The following is a 22,018-nucleotide window of genomic DNA, read 5'->3' on the forward strand; positions in this document are numbered from 1 at the left end:
ATGAACTGGATGAGGCTGCCCGTGATGTTTTTGAAGGGCTGCTGCCCATTACTTTTCGTGATTCAGTTGGAGCTTCAGAAAATGAACCTAATGTTCAGCCAGCTGCTCCTATAGAAAGTGCAGAAATTCAGCCATTGGCTGATCGGAATATTCAGCATAATCCTGAAACTGAAATTCAGCAAGAGCTTGCACACAGTTAGGAAGCTAGACAGTTACCTAGATGGTATTTGCAGACTATGCAAGATAGTCCTTTGGATGCACCCATGGCTGGTCGTACTAGAAGGCAAACTCATTTGCATGATTCAGCACATACCATGGAGTTTGTTATGGCAGCAAGTACTTTTGATAATGAAGAGCCTGAATGTTTTGAGGATGCACAACACAGTGTGCATTGGATGGCAGCAATGCAAGCTGAATTAGATTCTATCAGTAAGAATCAAACTTGGGATTTGGTGTCTTTGCCATTTGGGAAGAAAACCATTGAAACAAAATGGGTCTACAAACTGAAAAGGAAAGCAGATGGATCCATTGATAAATACAAGGCATGGCTTGTAGCTAAAGGCTACGCACAGAAAAAGGGCATTGACTATGAGGAGACATTTGCTCCTACTTCACGTATGACGAATATCAGGTCTATGATTGCTTTGGCTGCACATTATGGTTGGATAGTGCATCAGCTGGATATCGAGACTACATTTTTACATGGGGAACTTCAGGAGGAAGTTTATGTACAGCAGCCCATTGGTTTTGCAGTTGAAGGCTCAGAACATTTGGTATGCAAGCTCAAAAAGGCACTATATGGTTTGAAACAAGCTCCTAGAGCTTGGTATGCAAAAATAGATGCTTTTTTGCTTGGTCAGGCAGGGGTTTCTAAACAGCTCATCTGAGTCTACCCTTTACGTATGTAAAGAAGGGGGATCTATGCTGATTATATGTCTTTATGTTGATGACCTTTTGCTCACTGGAACACATGCTGATCAGATTTCAGCATTCAAACAAAATTTGCAGCAAACTTTTGACATGTCTGACTTGGGACTTTTGCATTACTACTTGGGCAAAAAGCTAAAAATGCATCATACACTTCTGACTTTTTTTTTTCAAACAGTAGACCCAGCAAAAACGTGTAAAGTCATCAATGAATGTCACAAAATAATAACAACCACCCAATGACATTGTTTGCATAGGCCCACAAACATCTGAATGCACCAACTGCAATCTTGTTGTTGCTCTGAAAGCAACATCACGGGGAAATGAGAAACGATGCATTTTTCCCAAAATGCATCCCTCGCATAAGTGCTCAGGAGGTCTCTCCAAGAGAGGTAAGCCATCCAGCATCTGAGTACGTTGCAAAAGCATCAAGCTGCCAAAGTTTACATGTCCCAAACGAGCATGCCATAACTCCGCCTATATCATAGCAGGAGTAAGAGTGGATGTCAAGTATGCTGATTGATCTACTGAAAGAGCATCCAGCTCATATAAACCATGACACAAAGATCCTGTCAAGACCAAAGTCATACGTTCTTTATCTCTAACCATGCAACGGTCATCATCAAATGTGACCTGCAAACCACAATGTGCCAAAGAAGAAATAGAAAGCAAATTCTTCTTGATCCCAGGCACAAACAAAGCATCCTGCAGGCGGAGAATAGAGCCATCAATGGCTGTGAGCTGAATCTCCCCAATACCATGAACAGGGTATGATGCATTATTGGCACACTGTACAGATTTCCCAATGGGAGGTGCACTAACTGAAGCAAACAAATCTCTGCGAGATGTAATATGTCTAGAAGCACCACTTTCAAAGAACCAAGTGTCAGCATCCTCTGTAGAGCTAAGTGCTCTATTAGCCCAAGAGATGTCATAACTGCAAGTGTAAAAACAATAGTCCCTGTCTACAACAAAGGACGCGGACGCACTAGTAGTGGAAGGAGTAGTAGAAACAGACATTCCTGACTCCTTCTTCTCTTTGGCAATGCGCTTCCTGCACTCAGTGATATAGTGGCCTGGCTTCTTACAATAATGACATTTTCCCTTTTTAGCTTGCGTCCCCCCTTGTGTCTGATTCTGTGATGTGCCAGAAGTACCAGAACTCTGTGGAGCATTTTTCACCTTGCTGTTTTTGCCTTTCTGTCTTGCCATAAAAGCCTGCTCAGAGATTATAGCATCCACACCACTATTTTTTCTTGTTTGCTCCTCCTCTAGAAGCAAACTAACCAGATGAATAAAAGTGAGTGGGTGCTCGGCAATCCTCATGGTGAGGTTCAATGCAGTATGAAAAGACAAGTACGAAGGAGGTAAGGAATTCAAGGTGGTGGATATCAACTGTGCATCCGAAAAGCACTCATCTACATTCATGAGCTGCTCCCGCAAGTCCTGAATCTTATTCAAGTGATCCTGCATAGAATCACCCTCATTCATCTTCAAAGTCTCTAACTCTTTTTTCAAGAAAGAGATTCGAGTCTCATTCTTTCCTGCAAACATATGCTCCAAAGTCAGCCATGCATCTCGTGAAGAAGATGCTGAACGAATGTGAGGGATGATGGACCGTTGAACTGCCAAAGCAATCCTGTGCATCACGTGTATCCCAAGCTTTTTGAGTTGCAGTTCTTGGAGGAAGTGGCTGAGGTGGAGCGGGCTGAGGTCCTCGTTGTCCACGTGCCCCTTGAGGAGGAGGAGTAACGGGAGTTACAACTCCCGGTCGAGTTTCCTCTCCACTGACATAATCCCATAAATTCTTAGCCACTAATACATTCTTCATCATGAATGACCATAGCGAATAATTGTTTCCATCCAATCTGTCTTCTTTGGATACATACGTAAATACAGCACCTCCCTGATTTGCCATGATGACAAATTTCCAAAGACAAATGAGCAATGTCAAAGCAGTAAGGACTGGAAATCTGCAAATTTCCAGAAATTGCAGCAAGCACACTTCTGCAATTAATGTGCAAGGGTGTACTCTGTCAAAAACTGTCTTTAATGCACGCTTCCCAAGGTGCAAACAGTGCTCAGCAACACTATTCAAAAATGTGTTCAAAACAGTCTTTCTGTGACTGTAACTGCAGTTCATATGCAAATGTCCTCAAAATACATAAAAGCCCCAAAATTTCTGATGAATGTGCTCAGAAATTTGCATCTACCGTGTCCCAGACACGTATCCTGAATTCTATGCGTGCTTGCGTAGGAACCCCTGCTGCCAGAAATTTATTCTGGAATAAAAGGATTAAGAAAAAAAACCTGACGTGGAGAGGGCGGACGCTGGTCATGTTGCAGGTAGGCAGGGCAGTCGGGCGGGCACTGATGAGCGGTTCTCAGGCGTGGAGCTGACGGGTGACACGCAGCGCAGCAGTAGACGTGGCATGTACAGGTGGCGCCTCCAGTGGACAGGTGAGGTGGCGCCCAAGCCTGATGGCGACTGCGCCTGCTGGTGGAACTGGTGTAGGCGGTGCTGGCGGGCAGACGTGCTGGAGGAGGACCTGTCGCGTGAGCTACAAGCTGGGCGCTGCAGGCGACAGCACAGGCAGTTGAGGGCGGACCTGCAGGCGGCTGGAGTTGTCGATTTGGAGCTGCGCGCTGGCGACTCTGCGCAGGTACAGGTGGCGCCTTCAGCTGACAGTCGACTGCAGACTGGCGACTTTGGGGCAGAACTGGCGGGGGCTTTAGAACTATCGGGGGCTGCAGACAGTGGGGGCTACAGTCTGCAGACTGCAGACTGCTCTGATACCAAATGTGAGGGGGTGAGAGGATCGAGGTACAGCTGAGAGTGCAGTAGATAGTGTGAGAGTGAGAGAGACAGAGTGAAGCACGACACCCAATCCAATAGACTGAAAGAGTGTAGAATGAAAATACAAAGTACAACCCTTAAAACAACCCTTAAACCTTAGGGTTGTAGGGGGTGTTCACACCTGACACACGGTAAGTGCCCGTAAGTGTGTAACATAAGCACATAAGCACATACGAAAATAAGACTATAAGTCTGGGGGAAAAAACCTCTCCTACCGAGAGTAAAAAGTGCCCCCGTGTCCTACTGATCACCGACACTCCCATATAAGCGTAGGCGTAAGTGAGGCGTGAGTCAAATACCCAACAGTACGTTGCATAAGCATCAAGCTACCATAGTTTACATGCCCGATGTGAGCATGCCATAACTTTGCTTGTGACATAACAAGAGTGAGAGTAGACGCTAGATAGACCGATTGATCAACTGGATAAGCATCTAACTCATATAACCCACGACATAAAGTGCCAGTCAAAACCAAAGTCATTAAAGGTGACTTGTAAACCACACTTTGCCAAAGAAGAAATAGACAATAAAGTTTTCTTTATGCATGGCACAAATAATGCATCTTGCAAGCGGAGAATAGAGCCACCAATGGCTATTAACACAATCTCCCTAATACCTCTAACAAGGTACGATGCATTGTTGGCACACTGCACAGACTTGCCAACAGGAGCTGCAATAACGGAGGAAAACCATCCCCTGCGAGATGTGATATGCCTAGAAGCACCATTGTTAAAGAACTATGTGCTTGCATCCTTAGTAGAGCTAAATGCTGTATAGCCCAAGAGCCATAATTGTATGTGTAAATATAATAGTCATGGTTTGCAACAAAAGACGCGATTCATTAGCAGTGGAAGGTGCATTAGAAATAGACATCCTTGACTCCTCCTCCTTGGCTATGCGCTTTCTACATTTTGTGATGTAGTGTCTTGGCTTCTTGCAATAGTGGTACTTGCCCTTCTTGGCTTGCGTGCCCCTTGTTTCTTGCTACCTTGTGAAGTACCAGACCAGAGCTTTGTGAAGCATTTTTAGCTTGGCTGCCCTTGCCCTTCTGCCTTGCTATAAAAGCTTGCTCAGAGGCTATAACATCCACCCCATTGTTTTTTCTTGTCTGCTCTTCCTCTAAGAGCAAACAACCGGTTGAAGTAAAGTAAGTGACTGTGGGAAAATTCTCATAGTGAGGTTCAGGGCCATATTAAAGGCCAAATAGAAGGGCGGTAATGAATTCAAAGTAGTAGATATCAATTGCGCATCTGAGTAATACTCATCTACATTCATAAGCTGCTCATGCAAATCCTGAATTTTTTTTAGATGATCCTTGCATAGAATCACCCTCATCCATCTTCACAGTCTCAAGCTCTTTCATTAAGAAAGAGACGCGTGTCTCATTCTTTCCAGCAAACATCTGCTCCAGGGTTAGCCATGCTTCTCGCGAAGAAGCTGTAGACCGAATGTGTGGGATGATGGACCGTTGAATTGCCAATGCAATTAGTGTGTCCCATGCCTTTTGTGTTGTTGATCTCTGGGGCAGTGGCTGAGCTGGAGTGGGCTGAACAGGCTGAGTAGGCCGAGTTGCCCTTTGTCCATGTCCTCCTAGTGGAGGTGTAGCAAGAGCCACAACTCCAGGCCGAACTTCTTCACTGTTGACATAATCCCAAAAATTCTTTGCAATCTCAGCACATTCTTCATCATAGCAGACCATAGAGAATAGTTGTTGCCATCCAACCTATCTCCTTGGATACATATGTAAATACATCCTCCTTGATTTTTCATGATAAATGTCACTGATCAAGGAGCAAAAGAGTAATACTTCAAGCTAGATCAATGTGGAAATCTAAGAATTTCCAGAAATTACATTAAACACTTTGCTATAATTAGCAAATCTAATCACACTTTGTCAAAAATTGTTCGAAGTACATGCTGTCCAGGGGATAAACAATGCTTAGCAGCACTAAAAATGCAAAAGCCCCAAAATTTCTTGTCTCAAAATGCACAAATTCAGTCTATTCCAGACTATCACTCATGTATATTTACCAATGCTTGAGTTGACAACAAAAGTCCCAAATTTCTGATTCGAAATGCACAAAATCTCTGCAAGAAAAGTGTCCCAAACACTTGCAAGAGCAAAGAGATGTTGCTTGGGCACAAGCCCCTTTTATTAAAAAATTTCTTTTTACCTTCGATTCTGAGCTATGGTGGCAAACTTGGCAGTGGAGGTGGCAATTTGGTGGTGGCTGAGCGATGGCTGAGTTGGAGGCGGGCCTCCCAGGGTCAGGCGCTATGGTGGCGTTCGTGCAGGCTACTGGCGGGCGCGTGTGGTGGCGGCGCATAGGACTGACAGGCGGAGTTGGTTGTGTAGAGGGCGGCGCAGACAGGTCTAATGTAGTTGGACAATCCAAGGGCCAGGCGGGCAGTGTAGGGAACTGGCGCAGAGGGCTGGCGCCTGTAGCGTTGGCGGCGGATTGTAGGTGGCCCAGTTGGCGCAGGTAGTGGGCCTGCTAGAAGGCGACGCTGGAGGCTGATGAGCGGCTCTGTTGGCGCTAGGCAGGAGTTGTTGCAAACACCTGGGGATTGTGGAGCTGAGTACAACTGAGAGGTGGCAGCTCAGCTGGTGGTGGACACGAGCTGAGCTGAGCAGAGGGCTAGCTCTGATACCAAATGTGAGAGGTGAGAGAATGCACAAAGATCAAAGCTCAAGCTTAGTTGAGAGTACAGTTGACAGTGAAGAGAGTGTGTGACAGTGATAGCACGACACCCAATGCAATAATTTGAAGAGTGTAAGGTGCAAGTACAAAGTACAACCCTTAAACCTTAGGGTTGCTAGAGTGTGTTCACACCCGAAAGGTGTAAAACACAATAAGTGCCCAAATTGTGTAACACAGACACATAAAATAAAAGAGAATAAATTTGGGGGGAAAAAACCTCTCGTAAGGTGAGTAAAAAGTGCCCGTGTCCTACTGAGGATCATTGACACTCCTCTGTGAGCGTGGGCGTAAGTCAAACCCAACAAATGGAAATAGAGACTCCTTCAGAAACTAGAGCAATCCAACCTTCTCCCTATAGACGTTGATGGGAACAGAGACTCCAAAAGCATGGTCACCATCTTGCTAGATGTTGATGGAAATCCAACCTTCTCCTTGTAGAGCACTAATAAGCACTAGCACTGAACCACAAGTCCTTGAGTAATGTTGCAAAATGAAATCACTCTCCTAATACAAGGGCATTAGTGGATCACAGGGAACCGAAATGAGAAAAAAACAGCTCGGACTGTTACCCTGGTGGAAAGAGTTGCAAAGGGAGAGTAGCACAATCATACACAACCAGGTTCTTTCAATCAAGGATCACATTCAATCGCATAGGAATGTACTGATCAGATTGACATGAGACAGCTTGCAAATTAGGCCCCAGCATGTTACCAGTAAATCCAAATACAGCCACACATCAAAGCTACCAGGCATGCTTCTTTGCAGTTAACCATGCTACACACAACTATAAAGCATAAAAATCAGTCAAATGTAGATCAGTATCACCAGATTTTGGAAAATCAGCATTACAATCAAGGGCATTAACTCTTTCACCTGAATGCCTGATATCATGTTAAGATAGAAACCTAGATGTCTGATACAATGTTAGGAGTGCAGTAAACAGTGGAAGAAAGGCTGTAAACTTACAAAAGTCCATGAGTATAGGAATCCACTATGCAAATCCAGAATACAAGAGTAGAACTCCCTCTCTCCATGCAAAGGACCTGCAAGTACAAGTGTATGAATGTGACCACAACCCCTCCTTTTATGTGGGATAACCTATAGTAGGTTAGCTAGCAATCAAATAAACAATAAAGAAGGCAGCCATAAATAGGTGTTGGGCGCCGTCATGGGGATGTGAAATTTTGATGCTTTGCTTAGCATTTGATTTAGTTGTTAATGAAATGTGCAAGTGTGAGGTTTACATGTTGCGTAGGATAGTTAATTCACAATGATGGGCTAAGGACCCCTACATGTCAATGGGAGTCAAAGGCAAACGTTGTAATAAGCCATATTAGTCAGGTACTAGGTGGTACTTGGTGATAGATTTTGGCCTAGAATATTTTATTAGCCATCAATATTAGTGGTGACATTGGGAACTAGTCATTAATTAATGAAGTAATGCTAGTTCAGGGGCTAATAAGGTGACATTAGGAACTAGGCATTAATTAGTTAATTAATGCCAGTTTAGGGGCCAATAAATGCTCAGGATTTCTTATGATGACACAACATGAATATGCTAGAGATCTTTCTGATGTAGCAGGATAGGCACAAACACCCCATCCAATGACATGCAAGCTAGTTAGTAGAATATTTTGAAAATTAATTTAATGTAGCTGACAATAGTGAAAAAATGCAATTAAAGGGCTGGTACTTGGTTGAGAGGAGGTTGGAAGAGGAGAGAGTCATTCTGAAGGCCAACCAGTAGGAGAGGCTGTTGCAGCCATTGTCAGCCACCAGGAGGTGAATCTAAGCAGCCATTGCAGCCAAGACAGCTAAGGTGACAGCTCTAAGGGCTGTCTGGATAGGGCAGCAGCAGATTTGAGCCACCTCTTCATGATGGAAGCCTAATTTTTCTCTCTTCTCCAGCGTTCTCATATCCTCTAGCCATCTCTCAAGTTCCTTTAGCAAATCTTAGCTATTTCAGCTATTGGAGGTGAAAAATTTAGAGATTTGCTATTGTAGACCCTAATTTACAACAAAAATTAGGGTTTGACAACCATCTCGAAAAGTGTCCTTAGAATTCAAGGCCTAGTAGTTGAAATTCAACAACAGAAATTTGGGATTTTAGCTAAATTCATCTTCCAAGGATCAAATTGAAGGCTAATCAAGCAAACCAAGGGGCAAATTAGTTTGAAGGCTTGTTGGTCATTTGTGCTAGCAAGAGGCTTTGGATAGCAAAGGAGATTCATGCAATCTTAGTGTGCTTCTTCCAATTGCAATAGAAGATAAAGAAACAGTACAAGAGGCTTCGATTTTTGGGTTCAATTGGGTGTCCAATGTCCAAGATTATTGGTAATATTTGCATTTCATTCTTTAAGAAATTTATGTTGGCTGTAATTAGTGTATAATTAGTGTTAAATCAGGTGTTCGTTGAAAGGAATGCTAGTTTTATGGTTCCATTATCGAGATACCATCAATTCCCTTGAATTGGTGGGCCCATGGCACCTTATTGGAAGTTAGAAGCATTGCTTTAGTACTGAGTATTACAACAATAATGTCTTCATACAGTGAGATGGGATCAAGTAGTGAGATGATGTCTCTTGGTTTGAAAATTCACAAAATGTAGAGGGTAATGCATTGCCTAGACTTGGACAAGGTACTCAGCATGGACAACAAGCAGTTGATCTTGGTTTTGTTAGCAGTCGTGTTTGTTATACACAGTTATCTCTTGCCTATGAGCCTCAGTCTGAGTTAGATGGGGATGTTAAGAGCTTTGATATTTAGTGTGTTATGTGTTTTGATGGAGGAGGTAGCTCTATTTGAGCATGCATTTCTTTTTCAGTCGGATTTTAGGTGTATTCACACCAACTGATTAGTTACTAGCTCAGTGTATTTCTTTTTCAGTGGGCTTGGATTGGGTTCAGACTGGGCAGGATGGCACGACCAACTTTTATGATGGTGATCGGTCTTTTGTTGATTATCAGGTCAGCTAGTATTTTTGGTCCTAGATTTATGTAGCCGGCCAATTTGGGCAGATTTGGCTATTACATATAGCCTACCCCTTAGTTGGTTGGCCATTTTGTCTTGTAGATTTCAGCACACTCTAGCGTTCAGGACTCCTCCATCTTTGAGTGCTGCCTTCCCGATCCGGTGCTCCCACTAACGCCTTGGGGCTGCGTGCAAGGATTGATCATCCTCATTGTATTCAGCTTTCTTTGAAAGTTTAGTCCAGATTTCTTCTTCTATTTTAGTCTTTATTTTCCCTTCTCTCTCTATGTTCATGTTTCCTTTTCCATTGTGCACTCTCACATGGTATCATTGCTAAAGTGAGGACTTGAAGGCTCGGAGCAAATTTGGTGTGAATAACACAAATTTTCTGCATTGTTTGAGCCTTCTACAAGTGTGCAGGGAAACTACAACTTCCTTTTGCCGGGTATAGCTGATCTTCCTCCATTCAGATATCCCGACATCAAAACACAAATTTTTCTAGTGTGTTTGCAAGTTTTTTAGAGACGGATTACTGTGGCTCGATGCTTTTGACGATTTTGAAGAGGAGCTTCTCCCTTCTCCTTGTAGGCAATTGCACCAGTCAGACTGTTGTGAAGAGTAACATGAAGATCGACATTTAGAGCCACATTCTCCCTTTGTTAGGTTGAGAAGATTGGAGGCTCCTTTACCTCCCCTCGCTTCTCTTTTTATTTCTTGCAAGACCACTACTTCCAGTCCTCATATTGCTTTGATGGCACCCCTTGATTCTAGTGTTTGTGCTTCCTTCCCTACAAAAAGAAGGTTGACTTGATGGGTTAAACTACTCCCTTTGGTCATGCAAAGTGGAGTGTATCTTTGATAACTTTGATCTTTGGGATTTTGTTAGCGCCCTTGCTCCTCATCTAGTGGAAGATCTCCATATTGGTTCTACAATAGATCTATGGGATCGGCTCAATGCTAGAGCTTGATCCTTCTTTCTTTTCATGACTTATAGGATTTTGTCTTTGTCCATGTGTGTAGACTTTGGACTGCAGTGGAAGTGTGGACAAAGCTACCTTCTCTCTATTATTAGAAGACCTTTCCCCTCCGTATCACCCTTGAGAAAAAACTTCGGATGCTCCTAGTTGATGTTTCCTCTTCTATGGGAAAGCACATAAACCAATTGGAGAAAATGCAAAATGAGCTTGCATCCCTAGGTCGGACAATATCTTTAGAGGATATGGCGATAATTCTCTCTACTCATATACCATCTCCCAAGTATGATACTTTCTACACCATTCTATAGGCCTCTAGGGTATCAGAGACTATTCTATGAGAGGAGTTAGCACCACTTGTTTTGGAGCATGAAGAGTGTGAAACCAGCCTTCCTTCTCGGAGTGGGTGGTAAAACTTGATCAAGTACTTAATTATAGTGATTAATGAATGATCATAAATTGAAATGGACACATAACCTTATCAATCTTGGACAATAGACATCCGTTGCGCTCCAAAACTGACACCCCTTTCGGTATTTCTAGAACTTCAATTGTTGATGGATCGAGTACAAGTTGAGATTCCACAATCTCCTTTGCTGATCCAAAAGCCTCTTGCTGGACAAACAATCAGCAAGCAATTTGGGTCGATTGCCCCTTGATTTTCACCCAAGACTTGCACAAATGGAACCATCAATTGGCCAAATGTTACCCAATTTAGAATGGATGGCTTGGCATCTGAAATCCCTGTCAATTCCACAAATTTCAGGTGCCAATTTCAGTGTACGATACCTTCTCCTGTTGGCAGAGATCGCAAGGTGGTTGCTAAGCCCTAATTTTTGTAGAAATTTAGGGTTCACAGTAGAGATCCCTTTGCTGTCCACCAAATTTGATTGAGATCTGCTTAAAGTGACCGAGAAATGTTGAAATCTCTTGAGAAGGGGCTGGAGAAGGTGAGAGAAAGCGAAGATGAGAGAGAAATCTGTTTTCTTTTGGAGAAAGCACTTAAATTTGCTTGCTACCTGCTGCAGCCTGCATTTAATGCAGTCAACTACTGCCATGCACCTCCAAAATGTTGTCACTTGATTAGCAATGTTGTTGCCAATCCTTTGAAGGTGTTTCCTTGCTGTTCCCTACTTGCTAAGGCCCCCAAATGTTTGTCTTTTGCAGCAAATTGCTGTGATTTGATAAAAAAATGGACCAACAACTCTCTAGTAGAAATCCCCACCTACTTAAACCACAACAAAACCTGCAAACAAGCCCTTGGCAATGGCAGTAATCCAATTCACCTGTACATTACAAGTTATATATGTTTGAAATACATCCCCATTCCAATAGAGCATTCTGCATTGGTTAACAACTCAATCAGTGTCATCATCTACAAAAAGTGCCTCAACCAACGATGTGGACACCTTAAACATCATCTTATTTCACAATCACTCATGGTATGACTGGAATGTCCTCCAAGAAAACATAATCTATTTTAATATTTCTAAGAAACAAGCAAACCATCTTCCTACCACCCATAAAGAATATGACATACCAAGCTTGTAAAAGGGATACTCCAAGGGTATTCAGAATAGCATGTTGCTTGTTCCATCTCCCGCAGAGGAGGATGCTTTATCAATGCTAGCTGCAGGGGCAGCTGGTTGAGGATTCTCTTTTCTCAAAGTTGTTGGCATACCAGCTATCTCCTTCATAAGGTGCAAGTGCAAGTGACTGGGTCGTACGCCTTCTCCGACGGCGGTCATGATAAAGAGGGAGTAGGCGAAGAGAGCATCTGCAGCAGCCTGCTTCCTCTCATCCGACTCCACCTCGTCTTCCATCGCCTGTTGAGACGGTCCACCCGACAACTCTCTCTCTCTCTTTCTCTCTCTCTCTCTCTCTCTCTCTCTCTCTCTCTCTCTCCCTCCAAGCTGTAAACTAACTAAGCGGTTAAGACCCAGTTCCCAAAAATATTTTCTTAGTTTTCATGGGCATTTTTGCCAAGTGGCAACCTTGTAAACCCATTTTTTAGCATTATCTAACCATTTAATTAATTTTCAAGATTAAATAATCTTGAAAATTAATTAGGTCTTCTGATCCTGCCCAAAATTAAATGTGCCTGTCCATAATTAAGTTGACTAGGCCATTTACAACTTGGAGTGGTCCCCAACCTTTGTTGATACTTAGATTGGCATTAATTAATTAATTAATGCTAGTCCCTAGTGTCACCACTGACACTTGTTGGCCAAACAAGTGTCCTAGGATCAAAATTGACGCCAATTGACCCCCAAAGCTTGGCTGGCATAACTTATCACAACTTTTGCCTTTGACACCCATTGCACCTGCGGATCCTTGGCTTGTTACCATGAAATAATTTCCATGTGCATCATATGTGCTAAACAACCTTGCATAGTTGATTAATCAGTCCCTAGTGTCACCATTGACACTTATTGGCCAAACAACTGCCCTAGAGTCAAAACTGACACCATTTGACCCCCAAAGTCTAGCTGATATAACTTATCACAACTTTTGCCTTTGATACCTATTGCACCCTCAAGGTCCTTGGCTTGTTACCGTGAAATAATTGCCACATCCGTCACATGTGCTAAACAACCTTGCACATTTGATTAATAACTTAATCAAATGTTATTAGGAAGATTAAAGCATCTCACAATTTCACGTCCCCAGGATAGACCTTCCCCTTGAAATCCTTGTAATCCTCCTTGATTGCACTGCATTGTGTTAAAGGGAAAGCATATTACACAGGAATTTTCATAAGGCATCACAGTCACACTATTGGCCATTGTTGTTGAACCATGCCATATGCCCCAAACGTTGCTGAAAATTTCCAAGCAGCATAAACATTAGATAATACTGAGAATTAGCCTAGAGCTGTTGCTAGAAATCCATTGGATGCATCCATAACTCATGTTTCTCAACTATTCTGGCTTCACAACCATAGCAAAGCATATTCTCAGCATAAGCCATGGCTGAAATTGTCATTGGCATTTACTAACATGTTGCTGTCCATGGAACGAGCTGTAAACCATTGAAAAATGGGTGCAATTTGATCATAAACTGATCATTTGTTGATCTGACAACTAATCACAAACTGGTGCAAATGTGACCCCAAACTAATTGCAAAAACTGATCAGCAATCAACGCAAAACTGATCCCAAAGTGACCATAAATGGTTCTCAAACTGATAAAAAATTGAGCTGAAACTAATCAGAATTTGATCTTAAAACTGAGGTAAAAGCTCATGTCCAACTGATCATTAATTAATCACAAATTGATGCAAAAGTATAGTCTTAGAGCTGTGGTAACAACCATACTCATATGCATATGTCTCATAGTGACTGGTTCACTAAGTAGCGACCCCATGGTAGACATATTGTTAGCATAGTACCTTGGATGCATGCTAAATCCATCCGAGATCCACTACATACGAGAGTTGTCCACAACTGGAGGATTGGAAGTGATACCTCTCCCTTGAGCATCAGGCAATACTCTGAATCCTTGCTCTGCTAAATTTGATTGAGCTTGAACTGAAGTTGGCTCTAACTGAAAGGCATCTGAGTTCGAAAGGCATCTATGTAAAGCTACAACAATTGAGGATGGCCTGCCAAGTCATCCTCTTCCATCCATTACATTTGACAGGCCATCGTCTTCCATCCATTTTACATCTATTGGTGACTAATTTTGAAACTTCACCAAATGTCTCCTAGAAACTTTACCTCTAAGCTTGCTTTCCTTATGTACCAAGATCTGCTGAAGTACCAAAATCTCATCCAGCTCCTTAACCTCAAGCTAAATTTCAGTAGACATATCCTCTAGCATATCACTATGAAAAGGCCTTAACAAATTGACATGGAAGCCATTGTGTATCCGCCAATGTGGAGGTAATTTCAGCCGATATGCCACATTGTTGATCTTCTCCAACACTTGAAAGGGCCCATAGTATCTCCTACTTAACTTCGGATACAAGTTCTCTCTTCCTTTCATCTTTTTCAGCCTTATCTTTTCAAAACGCAACAATACATAATCGCCCTCTGCAGTTTGCAAAGCACGTCTATGGTGATCAATTGCCTTCTTTTGCTTTTCTTGTGATCTTTGAAGTGCATACTTCATTGTTGCATATGTTGCATCCAAGTTTTCCACATAATCATTAGCCTCAAAGATCTTATCCTTAGTCTGCAAGATAGGTGGTACCTTTTTGCTAGCGTCAACAACCTCAAATGAAGCTTTGCCGGTGGAACTATGCACTATTTTGTTATATTCAGACTCCACTAATGGCAAATAGTGCTTCCACTATGTCTTGTGGTTTGAAACATAGCACCTTAAAAGATTCAACACTGTGGAATTGGCTTTCTTAGATTGACCATGTATTTGAATTTTGCAAATGGAATGATAATGAGAATTTCAACATAGTACCCATATTCTCAAATAACCCCTTCCAAAATATATTGGTCATTTAAGGGTTTCGATTATTGATGCGACTCTAGCATACTGTGATACTTGAAGATGTGCTACAAAAACAATTGTGCTGTATGATCAGCCTTTATTTTCTTCCTCACTGGAATGAAATGGACCTGTTTGCTAAACTTGCAAATGATAGTCCATATCCCATCATTCCTTGTAGGTGTCCTAGGAAGCTCAAAAATAAAATCCATTGTAATGCTCTGGAAAGGCCTATGGGAATATGTAACGTTTGGAACAAGCCCAACATCTTTTGCCTATCATGTTTTACCTTTTGACATACGATGCATGTCTTGACAAACTACTCTGTATGATGCCTCAAAGTTGGCCAATAAAATAAATGCTTCACTACCTTGATTGTGGCATCAATATCTCTTTGTCTTGCATACGGAGGAGCATGACTTTCAATGATAACTTTGGGTCTCAACTGCAGTCTACTTTGTGATACAATCATCCGTGCATTATAAAAAATCTATCTCTAAGTACAAAGTGCTCATGCCTCTGGCCATTGCAAAGCTGATCATAAACATTAGCAAAGTCCAAATGAATAGCATATTGCTCTTTCATGGCATCCAACTTAGTGTGATAAACCATGTTGACGGTTGAAAATTGGGGCTTACATGATAGTGCATCAGCTACCACATTCTTTTTACCATCAATATGTACAATCTGAAAATGAAATAGAGAGAGAAGATTGGCCCATCTCATATGCTTCTTTGATAACTTTGTTTGTGTCAAAAAGTTGTTACACACAAGGACACTCACGTCCAAGCAATTATTTTGGGGAATGGAGCCTCTGTGGGTTTGGGAGCAATAAAGAGGGAGATTTGGAGCTAAGCACCATGTTGCCTCTCTTTGGTTTTCATGTTTGTCACTTGAGTTTCAAGTTAAAATTTTGTTTTTAAGGCTTGATGCAGCTAGGCCCTAATAAGCAGGCTTAATCAAGTAGGCTGATGGTGAAGTTCGTGTTATTACCTCCGTATCTTTCTTTTTCCATGTAATCCATTGCTTGAGATTCATTTAGTTTCTAGTTCATGAACACTATCATTTCGGCATCACTACATTCGGGCAAGAAAAACAAGTTATGATACATTGCATCTATGTTTATCAAACATTTTTTCAGTCTGACGAAGCACATGGTGCTATGCAAATTTGGAGGTTTATAAAAGAATTGCTTTCTGGATCAGTTCTAACTGCCTCCTTTTTGGGTGTTTGATAGGCTGGCCTAGTGACAACCCTCAATACAAGGACTACGGTCTTTGGTGTTACAAATCCCAAGGGGACATATGATCCTTATCAACGTATCCTCTGCATCCTCAATTTCTGATCGTGAAAGAGAGCTCAACAGCTTCAAGGAGGCAAGAATGCGGCAAAATATATCATTGGGATGAAATTGTTAATGTTAGCAACAAGACATTATTAAAAATTGCATCTGCTTCCTTGACATTTTGATTTCAAAGCTCTATGCGTGAACACTACCTTGTCTGGACCATTGTTGAGTCGTTTTGACATAGTATTGGTTCTTCTTGACACAAAGAATCCGGAATGGGATAAGATTGTCTCCTCTCATATCTTAGCAGAAGTGAGTCATTGCCAGAAATAACTGATTATTTAAATCCACTGACACCATTGAAGTGCAAAGAGGTTTACTTATGGAAATATCTTTTATTGGTCCAACCACAGCATGCAAAACAGAAAAGTTGCAATGGTATTAACGACTCTCAAGGCTTTTGGAACTTGGCTATGCTGAGAAGGTAACTATCAGGTCACATAAGGATGGCATTCTTTCTGCTTTTTGTTTCATTTTGACTTGAATCATAATTTTCCTGTTAGGTATATTCAATATGTGAAAGAGAATTTCCAGCCTGTACTCACTGGTGATGCAGAATCGGTTATAGTTAGTTATTACCAATTACAACGCCGGTCGGGGACACAGAATGCTGGTGTGTATGAACAGGCATCTGCTACATATCATTCTAGATCTCACCATCATTTGTTTGTTGCTTACTTTTCTGTTTTGTTTGAAGGAAAAACTTGCTATGAGTACATCTTTGTACACATGGTGTAGCACAAGTACAGAACGTGTATATGTGAAATCAGTGAGAAGGGGGATGTGCATGTGAGTGGTGGTGGGCCCTAGGTTGTGTGAAAATCAAGGTGAAATTTTGGCCACTATGATGTTGGCCACCTAAACTGGGGAAAAAGGATTTGGGAGACAGGTTATGTTATAAATATGTTATGTATGCTACTCTATAAAGTGCTTCTTGGTCCCTCTAGGTAGGTGCTTGTAGTGAGTTCTCTCAACTCTCATATATGTTGACTCTTTGGAGTCTCATACCACTTGTAGCCTACCCCTTCTTGGGCACCCCATACTTGATGTTCCTTTGTTGTTCATTAGCTCTTGGTTGGTGGTTCACTCTTGGCTCCAATTTGTTGCGAGTGTTCTTGGTGGTTGCTTTGGTAACTGCTTTACATTATCCTCATCGCTCTTGTCTGTACTTTAGATTGTTTATGACTATCTACATGCAACAATGTCCATCACATAGGACCATGGATGTGCAAGTTGCCACCAAGGTACCTCAGATAGACATTGATGTCAATGTCGATGAAACCAAGCCCTAAAAGTAGAAAGTAGTCACAACAATCTCTGTTGCCTATCAACAATGTCTTTGTAGTAGCATGCATGACCCATTCACTGCATTTGGTGAAACCACCAAAGCGTCCCCTCATGTGACCTTTGACTAGAAGCCAAGCTCGCTCTTTGTCCTGGAACAGTACCAAGTCCGCTCTTTGTCTTGAAACAATACATGAATTTGAAAGTCAATCCTAGCTCCAAGTTTTCAATCTACTAGACTTCATCAATGCATATGGGAAGCCGTACTTTGGGTCCACTGCACATGGATGAGGCTTAGATACCTCACCTCCTGCATCCTCTTACACTTCCTCTTTGGTACTGGAGAATTGGGAGGGATGACCACACCACTAGGACTAGGAGGCTTTCACAACCTTCACTTGCACCATAGAGGAGGAGGTTTGCATGGTTGTTGCCTTGGCTGCATGGAACCAGTGTTTGAGCTCGAAGATGATGATGACTCATTGAAGGAGTCACCCTTTTTCTTTGGCTTCTCCTTCGCTTGCCGTTGTCCCCCTAATGTCTTGCAAACACAAAGTCAGTGAAAGAGCTCAAGCAGAGAAGGGAACAAACCTTGGTGCAGCAGTAGAACTGGAAAACACTCAGTTTAGAGGGCTGGAAGATCAACGTGCAACACCCAAGGGTTGCCAGCCTGGCAGAAGGTCAAAAACTGAATGCAGGGGCTGATGCAGCAAGCACAAGGTTTGGGAAGTAAAACACAGGATTGCCAGGTTGAAAACAGGGTGCAGGCTGAAATGCAGGCAAAACAGGTGGACTCAGCTCAGAGAGATGTCTCGAGTCTTGGGAAGTGTGTACAGCAGTTGGCAGCAGGTATATGCAGGCCAAATCAGTTCCGGAACAGGGTAAACACAGACCTGCAGTGGTAAACAGCACCATGAACACTAACACAGATGTCTGATACCAGGTTAGCATATGGGACAGCAATGAAGCGTGAGAATCTGTTGTAACTTGTAATAGACAGCACTAACACAAAGAGGAAAGAGAAACAGTGCAAAGAACAAAAGAACACAAGAAGAGAGAGAGAGAGAGAGAGAGAGAAACAAGAACGACGCGACGCGATGGAGCGTGATCGGACGCCGCCTCGCCCCTGTTTCTGTCCCGCTACTGTCGGTGGACTGCGCCACACTTGACGGCAGCCCCCATCTCGTTTCGCCATACTGCCGTTGCACTCCGGCCTATTTTCCTGGGCGTTGACGGAACCAGGTATTGCGGGTCCCTGCTTTTGTGTGTTCGCCTGTGCCATTTCTGCCTTCGGCAAGCTCCGGCCTTGTCCTCCTGCGAGCTCTGTCCCTGCACGTCTGCCACCTGTCGTCTGTACCTGCCTTTCGCGACCTCTGCCCGTCAACGCCTGCAACCTGTTCGTGTGACGTCCTGGTCAGGTCCTGCGCGCACTCTGCCCCACCACTCAGGCGGCTGCACTGCAGACTTCACCTCTTCTAGGTTTCTGGCATAACAGAAAAAATTCTGTGATACAGTAGAGGGTCGTCCTCTGCCGTGTGAGAAACCAGCTTATAGGGGTGCAGATTTCTAACTCAGCAGACAACGATCTGCACTGTGCGTCAGTCCTCCTTCGAGATCAGATCGTGATACACGATGGCTGGTTTGGATCTGGATTTCATAGACCAAACGGTGGCAGCACTTGGCCCGGATTCTGATGCTGAGGAACCTGAGGATATGGTTCCGTGCACCGAAGAGATGCCCCCTGGTCCTGACATCCAGCCTGCGGGTAAACGTACCAAGCATACTTCGGAAGAGATAGGTGTTCATCAGGATCATTCCTATGCGCAGGTTGCTTCGGATTCTGTGGACTCTCAGGATGTTGACTGGGAGCATTTGCTGGAATTTGCCAACACTCTGCTTGGCGATTATGTTCAACATAATCAGGAAGTCTTTTCCGACTCTGCACCTGACGATGTTCTGCAAGCCACCGTGGACCCAAAAACTGTCCTACGCTCCTTTTCGGTGTTTTATGATCGCGCCGTGATACTCTTCTTCACTGGTCGAATCCCGCTGCTTTCCCGTATTCACCAGTGGCTGCACAGTCTGCTACAAGGGGAATGTGTTGAAGAGATTTTTTTTGGGTCCCGAGGTTTTTTTGAGGTCCTGTCGAAATCTGAGACGCACCGTGCTGCTCTCCTGCCTAAACTGCCTTTGTTTTTTGATCGCCGATTGGTTCATGTGGTTCCATGGCGCCCGATGGCAGATTTTCAGCGTCTGCTGCAACGTGAATGCCCTGTGTGGGTAGAAGTGGAAAATTGTCCGGCTGTTTATTGGCCACTATTGAAGGATGCTATGGCCAGTGTGGACACTGTTCTGGTCCCTCCCAGTCTCAGGGCTGTGAATTGCAACCGCTTGTGTATGTTATGGGACACTGCAAGGAAAAGGCCTGCTTGGTTACGCCTCAATTGCTCTGGCATGCATCCGTTACACTTTCGTTTGAAATGGGGCAATTTTGCAGGACATTGCTTTTCCTGTGGACAGTTGGGGCATTTTATGGCCGAATGCCCGGAGCAGCAACACCCTTTAGATGTTGGCCATGTTGCGCCGCCCATGGAAGATATGGTGTGTGATGCTCCGTCGCTCGATCCTATCCACTCGCCCCAAGTTCTGGCAAAAGGTAAACAACAAGTTTCGGGTCTGGATTCCCGTGCCACTGATTGGGTTGAAGTACGTGCAAAAAAAGGCAACAGGGTTGTTGCTGGCATGGAGAATACTGTGCCTACTACCTCACAAGATTCCATGTGTACATATATGCGCAGGAAGGAAATGTTGTCTTCCGAGCGCTCTGCTCCTGCTATGGTTTCCTCTGCCCCCTGTCCTCAGCCCGCCAGGAAAATGTATTCGGATCGTCCAAAGGGTCCACCTGCTAAGCTGGCTTTTGATACCAGAGGCAACGTCATTACCCCGTGGGACCGTCGTTATCCCCGTTCCAACCCCAAGCCAGCAGATATGCCGTCTACTTCCAAATCTGGTCCTCAGAACTCTTTTGCGGTGTTGGCGGATTTCTTGGACGAGGGAGTCCTGGACATTCTCGCCGACAAAGTCAAATCGAGGCAAGCTGTGCCTCGTACCTGATTTTGTTTTGAATACACATGAAAATAGCCACGTGGAATGTGAGAGGAATTTGTTCTCGACACAAGCAACATGCCATGTGGACTGCATTGTATGAGAGTCAGTGGGATGTCCTGTGCGCTGTTGAGCACAAGAGTCACGGTGAAGCCGGAAAAGTTGTGGATTGCCATGGCTTCCGTTTGTTGTATGCAGGGACACAGGCCATGCACTATTCGGGTGTGCTCATGATTGTACATGACAAATATCAGCCTGTTCTTATTAAAAATGATGTTCATGGCCGCTTTTTGGTAATTGAAATTTTATTCGAAGGGGAAATCTTATGGTTACTTGGCCTCTATGCTCCGAATGATTCGTTATCTCGTCGGGAGCTTTGGCAGACTTTGTAGACCTCCTTGTCACTTGGCAGACGGGGCTTCTTCATGGGGGATTTCAATATGTGTGTTGATTCTTCCCAGTCCACATCGGAGCATTCGGTAATGGATGCGCCGGAAAGTCGTATGTGGCATGAGTTGGCTCTTGCTGTTCTTAAGCAAGATCTCTGGTCCTGGCTGCACCCGTCTTCTACAGGGTTTACTTTCCATTCTGCCCAGTATGCAACAACATGGTCGCGGTTGGACCGTATATATATCATGCAGAATGATGATTTTCTTCCCGAGATGCTCGAAATAAAAGTGTTGCAGCAATATGCCTTGTCGGACCATTTCCCTCTGCAACTCGAGTTGCTTGCACAACCCATTGCACCTTTCAAGCAATTTCTGGAGAGACTCCCTTTGCGTTTCAACTCGTCTTACTTGAAGCATGCAATCTTTCAGGGCTATATGCAGCAATTGATTGACAGATTCTTCTTGGACTTCTCCTCTCAGGGCACTGCGTCATTGGAAAGATTGCTCTCTAATCTACAGCGGGTTGCTCGGCAGTATGGGATCTATCATGCCTCTCTTTGTCGGCGGCGTCGCCAGGCAACGGAGGACGTGCTGGTTTTGGTTCGTTCTCTGCTGGTGGACACTCCGGATGATGCATTTCTGCTCGCACTGGCCATGCGGGTGGCTGATCTTATTAAAGAGTTCCAGTTGAAATCATATCAGCAGGCCAAATTGCAACATCTGACGGAGACTTTGCAAGATAGTGCATGTCAGACCCATAAGTTCTTTCGAGCTCTCCACGCCTCTCCTGCTCCAGAGAATATGACCAAACTCGAGGATGCAGATGGCCACCTTATCCTGGATCGGCAGACTATTGTGCATATGTGCAGGAATTATTTCCGTGACCTTCTCGGTTCCACTTCTCCACCTTCAGCCCAAATTACTCAGGCCCGTTCGGTTTTTTATGACCTGGTCCGCAATCAGCTTCCGCAGGACATGCAAGCTACTATGGAGTCAGATATTTGTGAGGCAGAGGTTAT

The 22,018-nt window shown here is 43.6% G+C and overlaps 1 protein-coding gene across 3 annotated transcripts in view; it reads left to right on the forward strand.

Annotated features, from left to right (window-relative positions):
- MCM9 (minichromosome maintenance 9) overlaps nt 1-22,018 on the forward strand; it is a 169,451-nt gene that overhangs the window by 108,371 nt on the left and 39,062 nt on the right. For 2 of the 3 annotated variants that reach the window (XM_087697775.1, XM_087697772.1), the window contains exons 14-17: nt 16,111-16,192; nt 16,352-16,473; nt 16,575-16,645; nt 16,725-16,834. In XM_087697775.1, the coding sequence (XP_087553901.1) occupies nt 16,111-16,192; nt 16,352-16,473; nt 16,575-16,645; nt 16,725-16,834 (385 nt within the window). The remainder of the gene's footprint in view (nt 1-16,110; nt 16,193-16,351; nt 16,474-16,574; nt 16,646-16,724; nt 16,835-22,018) is intronic. The other variant, XM_087697773.1, reaches the window with a different exon arrangement.

This window comes from Lygodium microphyllum, chromosome 17 (assembly GCF_053477565.2).
Source record: "Lygodium microphyllum isolate KBCC chromosome 17, Lygodium_microphyllum_v1.1.10, whole genome shotgun sequence".
Lineage (NCBI taxonomy): Eukaryota > Viridiplantae > Streptophyta > Polypodiopsida > Schizaeales > Lygodiaceae > Lygodium > Lygodium microphyllum.